The sequence below is a fragment of the Brassica rapa genome, chromosome A08 (assembly GCF_000309985.2).
Source record: "Brassica rapa cultivar Chiifu-401-42 chromosome A08, CAAS_Brap_v3.01, whole genome shotgun sequence".
In the NCBI taxonomy this organism is placed as follows: Eukaryota; Viridiplantae; Streptophyta; class Magnoliopsida; order Brassicales; family Brassicaceae; genus Brassica; species Brassica rapa.
In genome coordinates this window covers 1,929,630-1,948,583 of record NC_024802.2, presented here as the reverse complement: position 1 = coordinate 1,948,583, position 18,954 = coordinate 1,929,630, and the positions used below count along the sequence as shown (strand labels likewise).

The window sequence follows — 18,954 nt, the reverse complement described above, 5'->3', positions numbered from 1 at the left end:
TCAATGTGAAATCTTTAATAAGTTTATAATTTATAAATGTTTTTGAAAATTCATTGAAAGTTTTAATATTAAAATATTTATGTAATCTTATGGTATATAGTATAATCTATATATATATATATAAATATATGTTTTATTATTAAATGATATTTTTTACTCATATGGTTTTAAAATAATGTGTATCTTCTTATAATATTAAATAAAAGTTCATATTAATACAATTTTATGATCATTTGTAACTTATTATGACAAAAAAAATAATCTATTGATCACAAAATTTTCTGAGTGGGGATCTTCAAATTTCTAATAATTTATAGACGTTTTGAAAAATTCAAAATATAACATATAAGAAAAATTATAATTTTTTTATTATATATTTAATGTGATTTTTAAATATATTTTAATAATATAAAATTAAAAAAAGAACTAAGATACAAAAATTGTTATCAAATATTTATTATTCATTATAATTAATTTTCACATATACGTTAATCATATTAGGTATCGTAGTTTTTATTTAAGGAAAGTGCAAAACAATTTTTGGTACGTTATTTATCAATTCGGTAGTTAGTTTAATAAAAAGTGTAATATAAGTTAAGATGGACCAACCTATTTTTCTAGGAATAGTATATTTTGTATAGTTATTTATTAAATAAGAATTTATAATCATACGGTTCTATGATCGTTCATATCGTTTTATAACAAAATATTTAAATCATCGATAACAAAATTTTCAATCTGAAATCTTTAATAAGTTTATAATTTATAAATGTTCTTGAAAATTCATTGAAAGTTTTAATATTAAAATATTTATGTAATCTTATGGTATATAGTGTATATTTATTTTATTATTAAATGATATTTTTTACTCATATGGTTTTAAAATCATGTGTATCTTCTTATAATAAAAATGTTAAACCATTGATCATTAATTTTTAACATAATAATTTTAAAGTTTTAGTCATTTATTGTCGTTTTTAAAAATTCAAAATATGACATATACGAAAAAATCTAAATTTTATTTTTATAGCTAATTTGATTGTTTAATTTATTTTAATAATATAAAATTAAACAAAAAATGATGGAGGAGATATACATTGTTATCAAATCTTTATTATTAAACTCATTAATTGTCATATATATATTAGTCATTTATGGTAATTCCGTAGGTTTTATTTAAGGAAAGAAAATATCATATCATATCATTATATCATATAGTTTGACCAACTTATGTATCTAACAATATATAAAAATCGAATGTGGACCTACTTATTTTTCAATTGAATGTAATTGACTACCTAATTGAGTGCCACCTATGCATTGGGGCCTCTTTTAATTAATACAAAATTGAGGTTACATCTTTTCAAATGTTCCTCAATTAATATATAAGGGATTATTCAAGTACGAGGAGCATTATATTCAAATTTAATGCGATAATGTCTTCTTTTATTCCAACCAAGGGTAAAAGGAACATCAAAGCAAAGGGTATATCATAGATTATAAGTTATAACCAGAAACGAAATATAAACAAGAAAACAAAACCATATATTGTGTCATTGTGGTGTGTACTGTGGTCGAAAGATGCCTCGAAAGATAAATATTACTACAAGACGAAGAAATTAAAAACAACTTCGTGTATATAGTTGTTGGTATATACTGTGGTCTCTAGGTTTCACATTCACATGATGGAGCAGCTTTGTTGGTACGTGACTTCGTGACAACAGTGTGGTGGGTGTGGCCCACCTCCCCAGCTTTCGTTGACGGGCCTCCAGGAATACTCGTACTGTTGGGCCTCATAGTACGGCCCACAATGATACGCACTAATTGGCATCAGTTGGGGAGCCGGAGCCGGAGCCGGAGCTGGAGCCTGAATAAAAACTCGAGTTGGGGCTTGAACCGGAGCTGGAGCTGGAACCTTCTCGGGCTCTTTGGGCTTCTCAGAAGGTTGAGCCTGGGCTGGAGGCGGCTTAGGTGGTTCGAGGATCACTATGGACTTAATAGAACGGTCTCCTTTGTAGCAGAGTTTGTTCATAAGCTTCTCAGGATCGTAACAAACCACCTTGATGATGATTGTGTTAGTCTTCTCATCGTACAATTCGTCTCTTATTTCTTGTTTTTATTTTTGCAAATCAACCAAAAAATCGTATTATTGATGGAGTTTAGACCATTTTCAACCACAATATAATTCAAAGAGGTAGAGTGAAACTCACGAGGGAATTTTCGGATAGCTTTCTTGGCTTTTTTGTAGCATTTGGAACATGCTAGATCGACCGTCAACTTCATTATCGTAACCTGTTATTGTTCATCATATATATATTTGATCACTATTAGTTTTTTTGGATCACTTTTACTAGTTTTTTTTTTGACTAAATCACTTTTACTAGTTTATAAGAAATAAGAGAAGTAATATGAAAATTTCAGATCCGAAAAAGTAATAAATTAGTATAAAGTACCTTCTCCGCCATAGCTTGGGAGTCTCGAACTCACAAGAACGAAAGTTTTATGCGCATATTCTGTCGTGCAGGATCTTCAATATCACTATATAAAGGTATACAAATCAAATGAAATAAGGAGAAAAAGAGAGAGAAGTTTATTTCTTTCTTTCTGTTTTATCAAAATATCTTTAATATTTTACCAGAAAAAAGAATATCTTTAATATATTTTGACGTGTATTTTGTATGGAAAATATATTTTCGAAGTTTCTGAAAGCATAGTGTCTTTTTTTTTTTTGTCAAAGAAAGCATAGTGTCTTCAATGTTAGAAGCCGACATTCTTATACAACCGACAATTACTAAAGTAGCCTCGGTTTTTCAGTGGTCCAATTCCTCTAATAGTATCCATATGTTTCTGTGGTGCTAATGAAATACGCCGACGTCGATGAAATGGCTGTAAAAGGACTGTTTAAGTTTGATGTTTCCATAAAGATTCTACTTATCAAAGAAGGACGAGTTGATAGAATCCAATTTTGTGACCTGAAATTTTTAAAATAAAAACTGAAATGATATAATTTGACACTGAGATCATTCTTGGATATTTCTTGCTTTCTTTATTTTTAAAGCATTAGTTTATGATTTATTTTAGTTTTTTTTTTTTAAATTCCAAACGGGTGGTTGCTATGAAATTTGTTTGCGCTAATAATGGTCACAGCAACCTTAACTGGTTCAGTTAATTAGTGGTGATGTAAAATTAATATCCCTTCATTAAGTTCACTTTCATTCTCTTCAGCCTTTCTCCCCATACATTTTAAAAAGTTCAGAAAAAATGTTTTGACCAAGAAAAATATTCCGAAAACACGTCTACGGTATCGGAATGCGGCATTTGCGTGACCTGTAACAAGGAAGCTAGGTCCACTACTCTTAGGGGGAAATTATGAAAGTGTACTCGTTTTCTCTTGTCATGGTTTTTATCCCAATAGGTTTTTCCATGATCAGATTTTTAACGAGGCACTACATAATAGAAATTAGATAAGCAAAGGAGAGTATTAGATAATGCTTATCTATTAGAAAATATCTAGAGAATATATTAATTAATGTTTTCATTTTGTTGATAGTCGGTTTATGAACCGACTTTGGAGTTCTATAAATAGGACTTATCTCACTTTGCTTTTGATATATATCAACATCAAGAATCTCTTTTCATAATATCATCTCTCTCTTACGTTTACATCACACTCTCTTTCCATAGTATTATATATAATACCAAATAATAAAATCATGGAAAATTGGGGCGTATAACGCAAAAAAAAAAGAATAATTTACTAGATGGCTATTTGACCTAACTTTTCGATACATCCAATCCATTTTATGTAATAATGCTATTTTGCCCTTGAAAACAACCAGTATAACCTACAAAGAAACAAATAATTTAAGCTGCAATTATTGACTATGCAAAATAAAATGTGGCCATTTGTTGCTCACACACTTTCAGTAGATATGTTTTTCATTGCTTATATTTGGAAAAGTGAATAGATTCTTCTGCAGATTTGAACGATGAAGACGTTACGGTCTGTGTTCCCGGAGAAGTTTTGCGGAGGAGAAGGCCGGTTTAGGAGGTTTAATCGGTGACGAAAAGAAGAGGCTTCTTGGATTCTAAAAGCGACAGTCACGAGGACTCCGAAACATGTATGTATATGAATTTGAAGTAAATTCATGTCGAGTGTGGAAGAAGATGAACAGTTTTTTGTTATTGTGTTCTATTCCATTTGAGTTCCACCAATATGTTCTATGTTATTTATTTTTTTACATTCTATTTGGGTTTAGGGTTTATATTTGGGTTTAAGGTTTATATTTGGGTTTAGGGTTTATATTTGGATGAGGGTTTAGTGATTAGAGTTTAGGGTTTAGTATTCATGTCGCATGTGGAAGAAGATGAACAGTTTTTTGTTATTGTGTTCTATTCCATTTGAGTTCCACTAATATGTTCTATGTTATTTATTTTTTTACATTCTATTTGGATTTAGGGTTTATATTTGGGTTTAGGGTGTTGGATGAGGGTTTAGTGATTAGAGTTTAGGGCTTAGTATTTAGAACGTGAGGGAGTTTGATTGAGGTCAGCATTAACTTATTCCATGCAATCATTGACATTAATATGTACTATGTTATTTATTTTTGGTCCATTTTATTTTGGTTTTGAATTTATTATTTTATTTATGGTTTATATTTGGGTTTATGATTTATTGATTAAAATTTAAAGTTTAGTATTTAGGGGTTGGAGTGGGTTTGGGTTGAAGTTGGGATTTAGGTTTAGTATTAATTTATGGGTAGGAGATGGATAATGTTTAGTATTAGAGGTTTTGGGTGAGATCATAATCATATAATACTTTGTTGATATGGAATAGAATAATCGTTGCATATATATATGGTCAATTAATGTATATCGTGGATGACTCTTCTTTCTTTCATATGGAATATTAGAGATCCACTCTTAACCATATGCTCTTACTCTCGCAACTTGAAACGTCATCTCTTATCATACATGTTAACTGAAAACTTGTTAGGGGAAGGGAAAAAACCGGTTGGGAAGTGGTGTAAATATCTGACATTAAATTATGTCAAAATCAATGCTAGTTACCTAATTTACACACCATATATGGCTATTAGGCAAATTAGCCCTAAAATCATCTCCTAGCTTTTATTATACAACACATACGTTTTAAACCAAAATCCAATCTGAAACGCTATTATAAAAAAATTGGTTACCATGGTGACAAGATTTTGTCTTTTCCATTTCGCTTTAAACCAAAATCCAATCTGAACCGCTATTAAAAATATATATAAATTATTGTATTTTCAATTGTTTAATTTTTCTTAATAGTTTAAAGAAAATTGTTAAAATTATTGAGAAGATGAGATCTAATGTTTTATATTGTTCGGACATAAGGTTAATTATAATATTGTTTTGAAACATGAATAGTAATATAACCAAATGAGTATTAGTGATTTAAGGTAGGTTTAATGATAAAGTAGAAAAATATATTTAATAAGAGAGATTGCAATATATTTTCGGTAAAACCATAAGTTGTTTTTAGGACAAAGTCCACCTAATGTCAAATTCTGTAGTCGTCACTTGAATTCATATTCAATGTTGACCTTACAAACCAATTCATATATCTTAAAAGCTTAGTATATATAATCTTCTGGATAATACATACTAAAGATGTAGGTATAAAACCTAACACACAAGGATTAAACATGTGACTACGACTATGACCATGTCCTTGACTCTAAGCATGTCCTTGACTCTGAGCATTGTCTGTGACTATGAGCATTGTCCATTATCTTCACCGGCTGTGAAACATGAGTTGGGTTAGTGCATCTAATCAGAGGCCAATTAATACTCTGAAAAAACAGATGCTGCTTAATCTCAGTAGCAGGATCGATATGATCGCTGATGAATGATGTCATAACAACTACGGTTGCCATAACACCCCACAGACGACCCAAGTATGTCTTGACTGTTGACTTGATAGGAGCAAGATCGACACTTGCTGTTATGTTGCAATTTTGTATTGTGAACCCGGATTTGTGGTCTTGAGTTTAGCGGTTTTGAGCTGTCACCATATTTCTTTGTCCTTGATTTGGCTTACGTGCCACTATCTGACACATTCACAAAGAAACATCTGCAAATTCGAGTTGTTTTAGAAGGATTATTACATATTTAGGAAATATATCATGAATAATCTAAGAAACATCTAAAAGAACTTGAAGAATCTGTAAAACGAGTTGTTTTAGAAGGTTTAGTACATAATTAGGAAAGCTATCATTCAAACACACAAAAACAAAAAGATGGATTTTTGGTTCATTAATTGTATGTTTTGCATTACTATCTTGAGAGATAAATAAATAATTGGCAAAAAATATGTAAAAAATTAGGAAAATATTAGCAAAAATTAATTTAAAACGCGAAATGATAACGAGAAAAATAAAAAGAGGTCGAATAATATGCATAATATCTGTTGGAGAAGTTAATGTGATAATTACATATACAATTCCACAAATATTTATTATTATTAAATATTCATCTGTTAATTTTATATCAAACTAGTGGTATTTTGGCGCTACGCACCGGGTTCGTATGTTTTATTCTTTAATGAATTCAAAATTGTTTTTAATCAATATGATAGTGGTTAGTGATTGATTGATTCAATAAAAATAGAATAAATAGTTGATAGTTGCACCAAAATAAATATAGATGACCTTAAAACATAAAGTAAAATCTATGTTTCAAAAGAAAAATATGTAAATACATATGTTTGTTTTATGATTATCTTGTTTGAAGGAAGATAACAAAAATTTTCATATTCTAGTAATAATCCTTACATGATTTGTCCATGCCACGGATATGACAATCTGTTAGGAGTTTCATTGTGGACGCATTAGTTAAATACTTTGTTTTCAAAATGATATTGAATCCCTGTTTATTGTGTTGCATATTTTGTTTATTTTAGTTTGTAAATGGAGTTGTGTATATTGTAAATTAAGACTTGGACTTCTTTTTTCCAGATTGTTCCATTTAGTTTACTCTTAGGATGGATTAAATTGTTTTGTCGTTTATTAGTAGTTTTTCAGTTTGTTATATTTGTCTAGGCTAGTGCTTACTTGGCCGGCAAGGAAGCGTTTTACAAATGTGTGTTCATAAATGTGCCTAATATAGTTTAATCGTACTGCTTACATTGCCGTACAGTTTTCCATTTAGAAATATAGTTTTGGGCATCCCTGTATTTAAATTAGACTCTTTTAATAAGACTAGAACTTTTTTCGGGCTACGCCCGGATTATTTTCAAAATAGAAATTAATATATTATTTTATGTGAGTATGTACACATGTATAATATTACTGCATTGTAAAAAAAATGATTTTTAAAACTATTTAAAACTAAACTTTATTGTTTTTAATATCTAAAATATATGTCCAATATAAATAACCAAAAAAAAAAAATTAAGTCTTATTTATAATCTGATTTCTCATCTTTATCTATGTGAGTTGTCACTATAAGAAACTGTTTGATTCATAATTATTTAAATTGTTTCTGGTTTTAGGATCAGTACTGAGTTTCCATTTTTATTTGTGGTTTTATAAGTTGTATTTTTTTTATCTGACTTTTCATTATACTCTCTTTGTTTTATATTAATTATTTTTTAAACTTAAAAGTATATGTCATTATAAGTGTCGTTTTATATTTTAAATGTAGATGTTTTTCATTTTTCAGTTTATTCATATTCTCTTTCTTTATTAATTATCAAATACAAACAAAATAATATCTTAATTAGGGATATAATTAACATAAAATTAGTTATTTTTTAATATGTGTGAGATAATCTTAAACGCATATAAAATGAAACAGAAAGATGGAGTATGATTTTAGATAATCTATATGGATGTAATGCTCAACATCCGACAAATATATTAATTGTGGAAAGAAAATCAGTTGTATTCATACAACAATAAAAGATATAACTATCATGATAATTATGTAATTACTTTTATTTCATGGGGCGAAACCAGATAAAAAAAATCAAGATCATAATAATGTTCTACATCATTTATTTTTTATGGGTTTCCCTAATAAGTTCACTTTTTTATGGCTTTTCTTGTGCACAGCATATAGTATCTACACAGAGAACTCAAAGACATTTGTTTATAAAAAAAACCTTTTAGTAACTGAATGGAGGGGCATTTGTGGTATCAGTGGATGGAGAACACTTATGTATTTTTTAATTTTTTATTTTAAAATTAGTAGGTGAAATTTTGTGTTTGAATTTGCTTTTATTTTGTAAACATATTGATAATTATACTTATACCAATTTTACTGGATATTTGTATAATTGTTTACGTTTTTCTGTTGTAAACTAATAATATGACTTTATAGTTTTTGATTTTTTCAGTAAAAAGCTTTTGTTTTTATAAATTAGTTTTACAATATATGAAACCAAAACTGAGTGACACGACTAACATCACAAAGATGATAATGTAATTTTTATGTTATTTTCTTCTTATGTGTCGCGTCGTTGATGTACTACTAATGTTTTTTTTGTATTCTACTTTAAAATAAAAATTCTTAACGTTTTGAATAATGTTTATGAAGTTCTTGAAAATGAATTTGTTAATAATGTTGAACCAAGTATAAATTTTCATATGTTATTTACATTATTTATCAAAAAACAATATCGTACATGGTTAATTGAAAATATTTTTCTGATATTTATATATTTAAGGATTGTTCCTTTGTTGTTCAATATATTTGTTTGGAAGAAACTGTTTGTTTATCCGTATAAACAATATCATAGTTGTTAATTTAGGATAAATCAAATGTAACTATATAATTAAAGTGACAAATTAGATTACAAAGATGTCGATTTTGGTTATAACATTAAATTTGGAAGTGTAAAACTACGTATTACCTTAGAAAGTTAATACAATATTCTAAAGAAAAAAAGAAAGAAGAAGTTAATACTCCATCTGTTTCATATTAAGTGTTATTTTAACCTTTTTTTTATTTAAGAAAAATGTCATTTTAGAATTTCAATATAATTTCAGCTTAATATTAGTTACAAATGCATTAGTTTTATAAATAATTCTGTTTATCTAAAATACTATTGGCTGAATAGGTATAACTAATAAGAACTTAAATGCATTTCAGTTATATTTTTAATCTATGTGAAAAATGACAAAGTGGCATTCTTTATGAAACGGATGGAGTACAATACATAAAGTAAACTCTGCGTTTGAGTTCAAGAATCATTTTTTTTTTATCTTTTTATGTATTTTATCTCTCAGTTAATATAAAATGTGATTTATTCAGATATTTTTATAGATTACTAAAATTATTTTCAATATATTTTCATAGATTTCTAGATTATTTGATCTCCATCATTTTGTGATTTTTTGATGCTTACACATTGTTGAAAAAATGTTTTTTTATTTGCACGTTACTTATTAAAATTGTTTTTACTAAACACATATTTATCTAGATATAAGATAATTTTATTTATTTGTATTGATTGATATTTAGATTTAGAAAACAAATCGAACGTATTAATTTGACATAATCGCTTTAATCTTTTATTAATAGTCAATAGGTTCATAATACAAAAAACATGGATATTACCAATCTACCTATAAGAGCATCTCCAACACATTGGTATTTTCACCTATATAATAGCATTTAGAAGTGAAAGTTCTCCAACCCACATATATGTTTTTCTTTATAATAGAGATCTCTATATTTTCCTCTATTTATAGAGGAAAAAATAGTATTCCTTTATTTTTTACTTTATATTTAGAGATTGCTATTATAGAGAAATACATTGGAGCATATCTCAAATCTATTATAGAGTTTCTCTATTTTATATGTGAAAATAGGATAATACATTGAAGATGGTCTAAGTAAAATTTGGTGTTTAGCGATCAAGGTACCATCATATGAAATTTCGGATATTTACCTAATTAGAGAGAATGTTTTGTGTACATGGTGCAATCTTTCTTATTAATATATACATAAAATATTATTTTTATGATTTTATTGGTTAGTGTTTGCCTATGTGGCATATACCAGAGAAACTAAATCAGCCCCTAGTATATATAAGATTTTGTCCACACTACCCATTGGTTTTATTATTTAATTTATTTTTAATAATATTAATTTTATACTTTTATTATTTTTTCCTTGCTTATTTCATGTAATTTTTAATTTTTTTAATTTGAATAATCTTTTTATAAAAATGAATAACAGTTTATTATTAGAATATAATATATGTATTATTTTAATTGATTGAAATTGTCCACTTAATAATTTAATTTTATAGAATTTATGTATACATTTATGTGTCTTATTTTTTTTAATTTAGATATATTTTGTTATCCTAGTCTTTATTATTTCACTTTTTGTTTTGTACTCAATTGTTTTTAGTATTCTAATCAGATGAACTGATCTATTTTTTATTTCTAAGGATTGAATTTTGGGAATTTTTAGAATTAAAAAATCATGTTATAATAAATTTAGTAGGTTTTTTGTGAGAGTAGGAAAACTAATATTTAAAAATGGAAGGAAAAGAAAATATCGTAGATAAAGTCTAGGAGTTATCATTATAAAACTTTAACAATTCTAAATCAAAATAAGTTACACAAATTAAATACAGACCATACGGCACTACCAACAAATTAGAAGTAGATGAAAGTTGACTGTTTTCATATTGAAGAATCAATAAATCCAAGTATTAATGATATTCTTAAATTAATATAGCTGACGGGTCACGGTAAAATAGTAGTGTCGAGCTCGTCAATGATCACTAATATTCTGACTGAAACTGAATACACATGAAGTAGTGCAGCTTCCTGATCTGAGTTAAGGAGCTAATGTACATTTCTTTCTTTTGATATGGACCTGCAGACACCTTGTCCTACAAAACCTGTCCATACTCTGAAAGCAGCCGACTCTTTGCTCTGCTAGTTAGCAAGGATCTTGCTTCTTTTTCCATTGATGGCAAAAAAAATTATGAAGTGCATCATCCTGTATTGCTCATTCCAGAGTTGAGCATACTTACTGCACCAACACTTGGATAGTGTTCACTGCGTTCACTAATTAGCCTATTCATGCAATTTTCAGGCAGATTGAAGGTGACTTGAAGACGTTTCTTCTCTTCTTCTCTTCTATCTTCTATCTTCTGAATGAGAAGCCATTGCACACACTCAAACTTGCTAAATGGCTTTTCATGTTACCACTAACTCCAAAAACTGATGGAAAAAAGTCTATTACTCCATCACCATGTTGGACTTGTTGAAACTACTGCATTCTCCATCAACTGCAGCCTGACAAAGAAAAATAAAAAGTATATCAGCCTTGATGTGAGGACAGTTGTTCTTGTAGTACTAAATCCAGCTTAAGAGTCTATAATATGAATTTGTTTGCAGAGTCGTACCATATGTCGTGAACCCTGAAGAACAGCATAAGGATTTTCTAACATTGCACACACAAAGTTCAATGCCTTCTCCTCTGGCGCCTCCTTTGCATCTTCAACTCATCAACCTTCAACTCAAGCAGCATTAGAACTGTCATCCATACAAAATACAGACCAAAAGTATAAAAGCACACTGACCAGATTTTTAACGCCCAATTGCTCAGCACAATACCCAAATTTTGTTTGCAACCTCCCTTAGCCCCGCTTAGCTGCATATGCTATATTGTGATTTTCTCTAAGGCCTCTTGAACTGCCCTTCATCAATAAATCCTACACCGGCAGGAGAATGCAAGTTGAATCTGGGACCCACATCATCAACTTTTCTTTATATTTCTGCCACTTTAAAAGACTTAATGAATTATGCAAAGAAGATATTGATTTAGGTTACACCTAGGAACTGGTGTAAAGCTCACTACCAATTTTTTTAGCTGACATACTACTCTAAACGCCATCTGGTGTAAAGAAACCTATGCTACAACTTGCAGCTAATGCATGAAAACATTCAGATTAAAAAAAATAAGAATTAACCAAGCATAAAAATATCTTTGTATCATGGGAACTCCAATGTAGATGGAAAAAGACAAAACTTGTTCATAGATTCCTAACTAAAGCAAGATTTTGTTATCTAATATTATTATTACTGGTTCATAGTTAACATGTCTCATGAGTCATGATCTTTACAGCTATTTATAATAATTGGTAATCAAAAAATCTCGAACCTTTTGGGACGAAACCGATACCAAGACATCATATTATGTTCGGAGATGCTGAAAAAAATTAAAAGAAGAACCATGATTTGTAAACTATATAGCCCAAAGGTGCAGCTTTGAAGAATTGATCTAAAACCAAATTATGGAAACAAAAACCCAGAAGGTTATCTCTAAATTCTAAAATAATCTATACCTTTATTGTAACATCCCGAGTTGTGATATGTGAAAAAGGCTTAAGATAATTGATTTGGCTACCTATGTCACCAAAGTTGACTTACTTTTTCCGGAACACATCCTGAAAGAACTCCAGAGTTAAGCGTGCTTGAGCTGGAGTAGTGGAAGGATGGGTGACCTATCGGGAAGTGATTCGCGATAGCGTGCGAGTGAGGCCAAAGCATGGGAAAAGGTCGGGTGGTGATTGCAGGGTCAGTAAACAATGATTTCGAGCCTTTGGAAAAAATTAACGGACCGACCGTCAGACGGGATGGGGTCCACGGGCCGAGAGAGCAGGTGTGGGTGGCCCATTAGCCGTGGGCGGGTCGGAGCATTACATTTATATTTCAAGAAATTGTGTTTGGTATAGGGCGAATATGGTGGGATGAAGAAGTGTTGGAGGAGGAGCCTTCATATCACCACAGCAAGAACTTCAACAGCTCCAAATGTTCTAGAACTACCAACAAACAGAGATCGAGTCTGTGAACGATTTCAAAACCCATCAGCATCTTGATCCAATAAAAAATTGCAAAATATAGAATAAAGGGAAACTTTCGGTGGCTTTAAAAGATCCCATAGCCAAAGCTTTTATATTCTTTTATGGGGTTGTTGATTTTGGTTGGATGTAAGATTAGATGAATAAATTTATATAGGAAGAGAAACAAAGAAGGTGAAATGAAATCACGAAGAAATGAATAGAAACATAATTGAATGTTTTAAGAGTGGATTGATAACGGCGAATTGCATAATGTTGAAACGACGAAACAATGAAAGTGAAGGAGAAGAGTCAGAAACGATTTGCGATGAGAGATAGGCTTGAAATGGTCCAATTCAAAGCCCACATGAATGGCCCGGTTGTAAGATGTATCGAACGAAGGATGAAATGACGTGGTAATTTGAAATCTTTTGATTGGTCTGAATATAAAATCTGTCGTGGACAGCTTGAGCATTGAGGATATGCAACTTTTAGTATAGTATAGATGCCAAGTGGCTAATTAAGTGATATGTTTGGGCTATTAATCGGTGTCACAGCATTGTATGCAGTCGTTGTTGTGTGATCAACAAAACTGGCAAAATTGAACAACACTCAGACGTGTTCAAAAAAAAAAAAAAAAAAAAAAGAACACTCAAACATTTTCTGAAATTTTTTTTTGTGTTAAAAGCTTTTGACGAACTGAAGGTCGACTTTGGATTCGCACTCAGTTAAATGTTCACCCAGCTACGTTCTTATGTTTATATCCTCAAAGTTTAAAAAAATGTTGTGTTGGCGAGAAAAGCTATATCTTGCAGAGTCAATTTAACTTCGATGAAGTGTGTTTGGAAGAGAAAATAAGAAGCTGAGAAATATTGTTTTCTTCCCGACTCACTTAGAGCAACATTATTGGTGGGATGAAGAGAGAGAGAAAGAGATGTTTCCCTCAGAATTGGGATGTCTGGTTGTCCGTAATGTTATAGGTGTTCTGTTGGAAATTTGAAAGCTCATGTATAACTCTTTATTCTCCGGTATAGTCTATTTTGGGTCTAAGAATCTAACCACATAGATTTATTTTAGGTTTATTGTTTAAAAATTCTCGTACTAATTAAAATTGGACATCTCTGATTTTCTCCCTCAAACTAATGATCATACTCATCTTGTGTCCACATACCTTCCATTTCTAACTCGATAGGTACCAATTCATATTTTGAAAGGTATTTTGGTTTTCTTGCAGATTTCTCGTCAATCTGGCTCTGATACCAATTGTTTAAAATTTGAAAGCCCATGTCCATTTTTTTATTGTCCGATTAGTACGATATTATTTACTTTGGACCAAAGAATTGGCTCACATGGATTTACTTTTGGTTTCTTTCTTAAAAAGTCTCGTACTAATTAGAGTTGAACATCTCTTTATATATTAGACTCTCTTTTGTGTAAACTTTCTACATAGTACTTAGATTGACATCTCTCATGTTATTCTTTTGGGAGGAAATAATGATTTTGAAACTGAAGATAGATTCGACAAAGTAATTTTGTCCAGAAGACATGTTTCCGATAGATTTTTGACGGATTTTTCTGTCGAGAATAGCATGTTTTCTTGTAGTATAGGCCATAAGCCTTGATCAACTGTCCGACTCACGCTTATGGTAAATCCTGACACAAATTAAAAGTATAATATTATAAAAATATTAAAAATTTAAGATCTTAACATGTTAGAAACCATGAGAAGAGTCTTTGGAGTTCGTATTGACAAATATACATATCCAAACGTTGAATGTTTGACATCAAGAAATAAAGTTTCAACTCTTATTTACAAATAAAAATATAAATATTAAAAATATAATCAAAATGAAAATAACACTTTTCTTTTCACATCCAAAATTTAAAATATTTAAATCAAAAATAAAAATTATGCACATGGGCTAATAAGAATCTAGTAAACCCTTAAAACTTAAAAGTAAGAAGGTCTACACAAATCTTGTTTTCTCCTTTTTGTTTCCTAGCTGAGAATGGAAAAGGTAAAAAATTGTGAACATATAACTGAAAAACATATTCTGAATAGGATTAACACTGCGAATTCATCTCTATAAATACAAACACAATAATATTGGTAGAGAGAGTAGAGTCGTGAATCTGTGATAAGGTTAGCTCTTTCACTGATCGGGTTTAGGGTTTCTTCTTTGATTTTGATAATCCGGCTATTGTCAAAGCAATGGGTGATAAAATTCGAAAGAGAGATTTAATCTGTGAACTTCCAGATGAGTTGCTGTTAAAGATACTGTCTTTGCTTATGTTGTATCCACGAGTGTCTTGTCGAAACGGTGGCACTCTCTATGGAAGGAGATCAAGACATTCAGATATGATGACGAACTTCGATGTGGTCGTGCTATAACTGTTTCTAAGTTTGCGCTATTTATTAGTAGAAGATCAAGAGTAGAGATCTTGCAGCTCAAGCTGAACCCATGTTATAAAAAAACAATCATCAAACGTTTGGTTAACAATGCAGTTGCTCGTTCTTTGAGAGAGCTGAGATTGGAGATGGTTTACAGTTCATTCGAGTTGCCTGAAAGCTTGTTTTCCTGTCCACAACTTGAAACCCTAATACTCGAGAAACTAAGCCTCGTGGATGTTCCACCTTATGCTGATTTGGCCTGCCTCAAACATCTCCACCTTTTATCAGTTAGGTTTTCATGCGACGAGTCTTTTAAAACGCTTCTAAGCATATGCACATGTCTTGAAGAATTGGTTGTGAGACGAAGCTCCTATACAAATGTGAAGATATATGCCGTCAATGTACCTACGCTGAGGAGTTTGTCTATCGATAATTCTTCTGGGAAATCTAGGCCTAAAGGTGTTCACGGGTTTGTGATTAATGCACCTTGTTTGCAGTGCTTTAGCATTAGGGACAGCTTCAGCAACTATTTACGGTTTGGAAATATGCCAAAGCTGGTCAGGTCTACTGTCAACGTTGTTTGTGACGTTATGAAATGAATCTTTTTAAATTGATAGGTTAAGTTTTTTTCTCAATCTCTTTCAGATGTTAGAGTTTTTTTCTGAAAACTATTTTCTTATTAACTGAAACAATCAAATTTTACCTTCAAAAGTATATTATAAGTGTACAGTGAACCACATTAGTTTATCAAGATCGAATCCAAAAAAACTAAAGTTACACTACAAATCTACAAGAGAAAAGTAGAGTTAAGACGAAAAAATGGTTTGTTTGTTTACTAAATCTAAACAAGAAAGTATTGACTATTCTTCATATTCACTTAAACGTTTTTAGTAGGCATATGGGCGTTTGGAGTGTTAATCAGATATTTCAGATTTTATCAAACCTTAAGTCATATTTTAGTAAATTTGTAATTACGGTCAGATTCGGATATCACATCGATATTGGTTCTAATTTATGCCACATCCCAAAATCTATAAAATAATCATATATCATTCGGATTCGGATTATATCAGACTGGTTCAGATATACACGAAATAAAATCTAAAATTTTAAAAAACAAATAATAAAAAATAAATTCTTATTTATATAAAATTGGATATTTAACATACTTATTTAAATTTAAAATATTTTTTAGATATTATATCAAAATAAATATAGAATTGAATATTCAAAGTACATATTTATGTTTCAAATATTTGTATTATATATTAATTTGGACATTCGGAGCAGTTTCTATAGATTTTTTTGAGTTTTTTTGGTTTTTCGGATTTTTCGGATTACATACTTAGGTTCGGTTAATAACACTTTGTATTCGGATATGATTTGTAACACTCTACGAATCCCATTTGGATATTTCTTACATTTCAAGAGTACGAATCAGATTTTTCGGTTTGGGTCCAGCTCAGACTTTGGGGTTACGGATTGTACGCCCATGCCTAGACTTTTTTGGAAATCAAAATAGGCAGAATGGATAAATGGAATCACAAAGATGATCCCTGGCAATTGAGATGTGTGGTCGTCCGTAATGTTTTAGGTGTTCTTTTTTTGTGAGGAAACAATGCTTTTGAAGCCGAAGGTTAAGCCCTTTTTTCTCTTCCATGCAACTGCAAACCCTTTGTAGTGGAGGCTGACTCGATAACTAATCGATTTAAATCAAGTGACAAAAAGGAAGACACAACTGGCAACGGTTACTTGTCATTCACGACACACATCAATGGATCAATTGCTTTTTCTTTTTGTAGACAAAGTACCGAATTAAAATTTGTAACAATGAGTTTGTGGGAGGTGCTGTTCCACAATCCTTACCCTGCAACAATCTCACTACCATCTTCACAATCTCATCATCATCTTCATATTTCTGACTGAGAAGAAGTTCTTCAGCTAATCGCATCGTCCCAATAAATCAACCTAAACCCTTAATAACAAAACTTCAGATCCTAAAACCTTAGCCTCTAGGTTCGTCTCTACTACTTTGTAAAAAAACAACATAACACATGTAAAAACAGAGATAAGAAAAGCTTCCACTCCAATTTTTCAACACAACAAGACTTTCTAAAAAAAGAAACCAAAAGTCCCCCTCCTTTACAAGAACGTACTCCAGATACTATATAACATCCCAAAAGTCCAAAGCCGAGTCATAAAAAAACAATCGAAACAAATTGAAAAAAAAAGGTGATAAACTCTGTAATCTTTAACCCCACATGATTCAAAAGATACATGACACTAGATGAACCATCGATCTGCCAGGGGTAAGTGGGATTCTGATGAGAGAACACACAATCAATCAAAGGGTAATCACTGAACCAGCTCGTGTTCTCAGATGTCGTCCACTATTAACCTACCAATTGTTGTCATTCCTTCAAATCCTTATAATGTCACTTAACATTGGCTCTCTCATTTTTATATCGAAAAATTATATTTTCGATAATCAAACAAAACCCAAATCTACTGTGAATTGTTACATTCGAATTTAACAATTCTTCCATAACTCGAAACCGCAACAACTGTAAGAATCTTGAATTCATCAGAAACTGAAGAAGCAATATATGAACATATCCAATTGAAAACGTAAAAGAAAGAGCTAATCTAATCTAGAAAACCCCCCCACGAAAAACGAAAAAGAACAACATGGTTGATTGATTGATCAATCGTCATCGCCAGATGGCTTCGACGAACCGCCAGCCTTCTTGGGCAAAAGAAGATTGTGAATATTGGGCATCACACCTCCATTAGCAATCGTTACATCTCCCAGCAACTTACTCAACTCCTCATCGTTCCTCACCGCCAACTGGATATGCCTCGGAACAATCCTCGTCTTCTTGTTGTCCCTCGCCGCGTTTCCAGCCAATTCCAATACCTAATTTCAAATTTCCCCCAAAAAAATTAGGGTTTTTCTTTTCTAATTACAAAATTAAACGATAAAGATCGAGAATTTAAGATTACATACCTCTGCGGCGAGGTACTCGAGAACGGCGGCTAAGTAGACGGGAGCTCCGGCGCCGACGCGTTCGGCGTATTTGCCTTTCTTCAGGAAACGAGCGATTCGACCCACCGGGAATTGGAGGCCGGCTTTGCTACTCCTCGTTGTGGCCTTCTTCGCAGCCGCGGATCCGAGAGTTTTGCCACGACCCGCCATTGAGAGAGATATGAGTCGCTCTATGCTTTCCCCCAAGTTTATTATATACAGAGTTCTATTAGATTCGCCTGAACCAATAGAATGAAAGTACGCGGATCGATATTTAATACCCTTGGATTAGTTTCTAAATTGACCGTGGAGATTCCAGCTGAAATTTTGGTTTTTCTTTTAGCAGCAACTTAAATAAATTCATTTAGACTCTACAAACTAAAATGATGGTTGCTTTTTTGTATTTTGTGCAAGACTATCCACCTTTGAATTTTGTGTACGTGGAATATGAATGAGTTATGAGATGTTGAAACTTTTTTCAAGAATTTTATATCCTCCAAATAACTTGTAAATGCTGGTAATTCTTCTGGTTCTAAAACCATTTTCACCACCAACGGAGAGCAATTTGTTGCAAACATAACAGTAACTGTCTTAAATTCTTCAGCATCACCATCTTCCAAAATTGTTTCCCCAACATAGTTGTATTAAAGTCTGTGAGATCTTTGAAACCTAAGCCTCCATAGT

The 18,954-nt window shown here is 31.1% G+C and overlaps 2 protein-coding genes and 1 long non-coding RNA gene across 3 annotated transcripts; all 3 read right to left on the bottom strand.

Annotated features, from left to right (window-relative positions):
- Positions 1 to 1,468: 1,468 nt before the first annotated feature.
- LOC103832845 (protein PYRICULARIA ORYZAE RESISTANCE 21) lies at positions 1,469 to 2,707 on the bottom strand. Its single transcript, XM_009108935.3, has 3 exons — positions 2,454 to 2,707; positions 2,211 to 2,292; positions 1,469 to 2,109 (listed from the first exon to the last, which is right to left on the bottom strand). The coding sequence occupies exons 1-3, from the start codon at positions 2,463 to 2,465 to the stop codon at positions 1,679 to 1,681; spliced, it is 525 nt and encodes a 174-aa protein (XP_009107183.1). The 5' UTR covers positions 2,466 to 2,707; the 3' UTR covers positions 1,469 to 1,678.
- Positions 2,708 to 9,039: 6,332 nt separating this feature from the next.
- LOC103832844 lies at positions 9,040 to 12,473 on the bottom strand. The gene is made up of 2 exons (XR_004449948.1): positions 11,417 to 12,473; positions 9,040 to 11,306 (listed from the first exon to the last, which is right to left on the bottom strand). It is a non-coding gene; the product is annotated as an uncharacterized LOC103832844 (long non-coding RNA).
- A 5,278-nt stretch (positions 12,474 to 17,751) lies between these two features.
- On the bottom strand, positions 17,752 to 18,511 carry LOC103832842 (probable histone H2A.1). The gene is made up of 2 exons (XM_009108934.3): positions 18,253 to 18,511; positions 17,752 to 18,162 (listed from the first exon to the last, which is right to left on the bottom strand). The coding sequence occupies exons 1-2, from the start codon at positions 18,439 to 18,441 to the stop codon at positions 17,950 to 17,952; spliced, it is 402 nt and encodes a 133-aa protein (XP_009107182.1). The 5' UTR covers positions 18,442 to 18,511; the 3' UTR covers positions 17,752 to 17,949.
- Between the last annotated feature and the right edge of the window lie 443 nt (positions 18,512 to 18,954).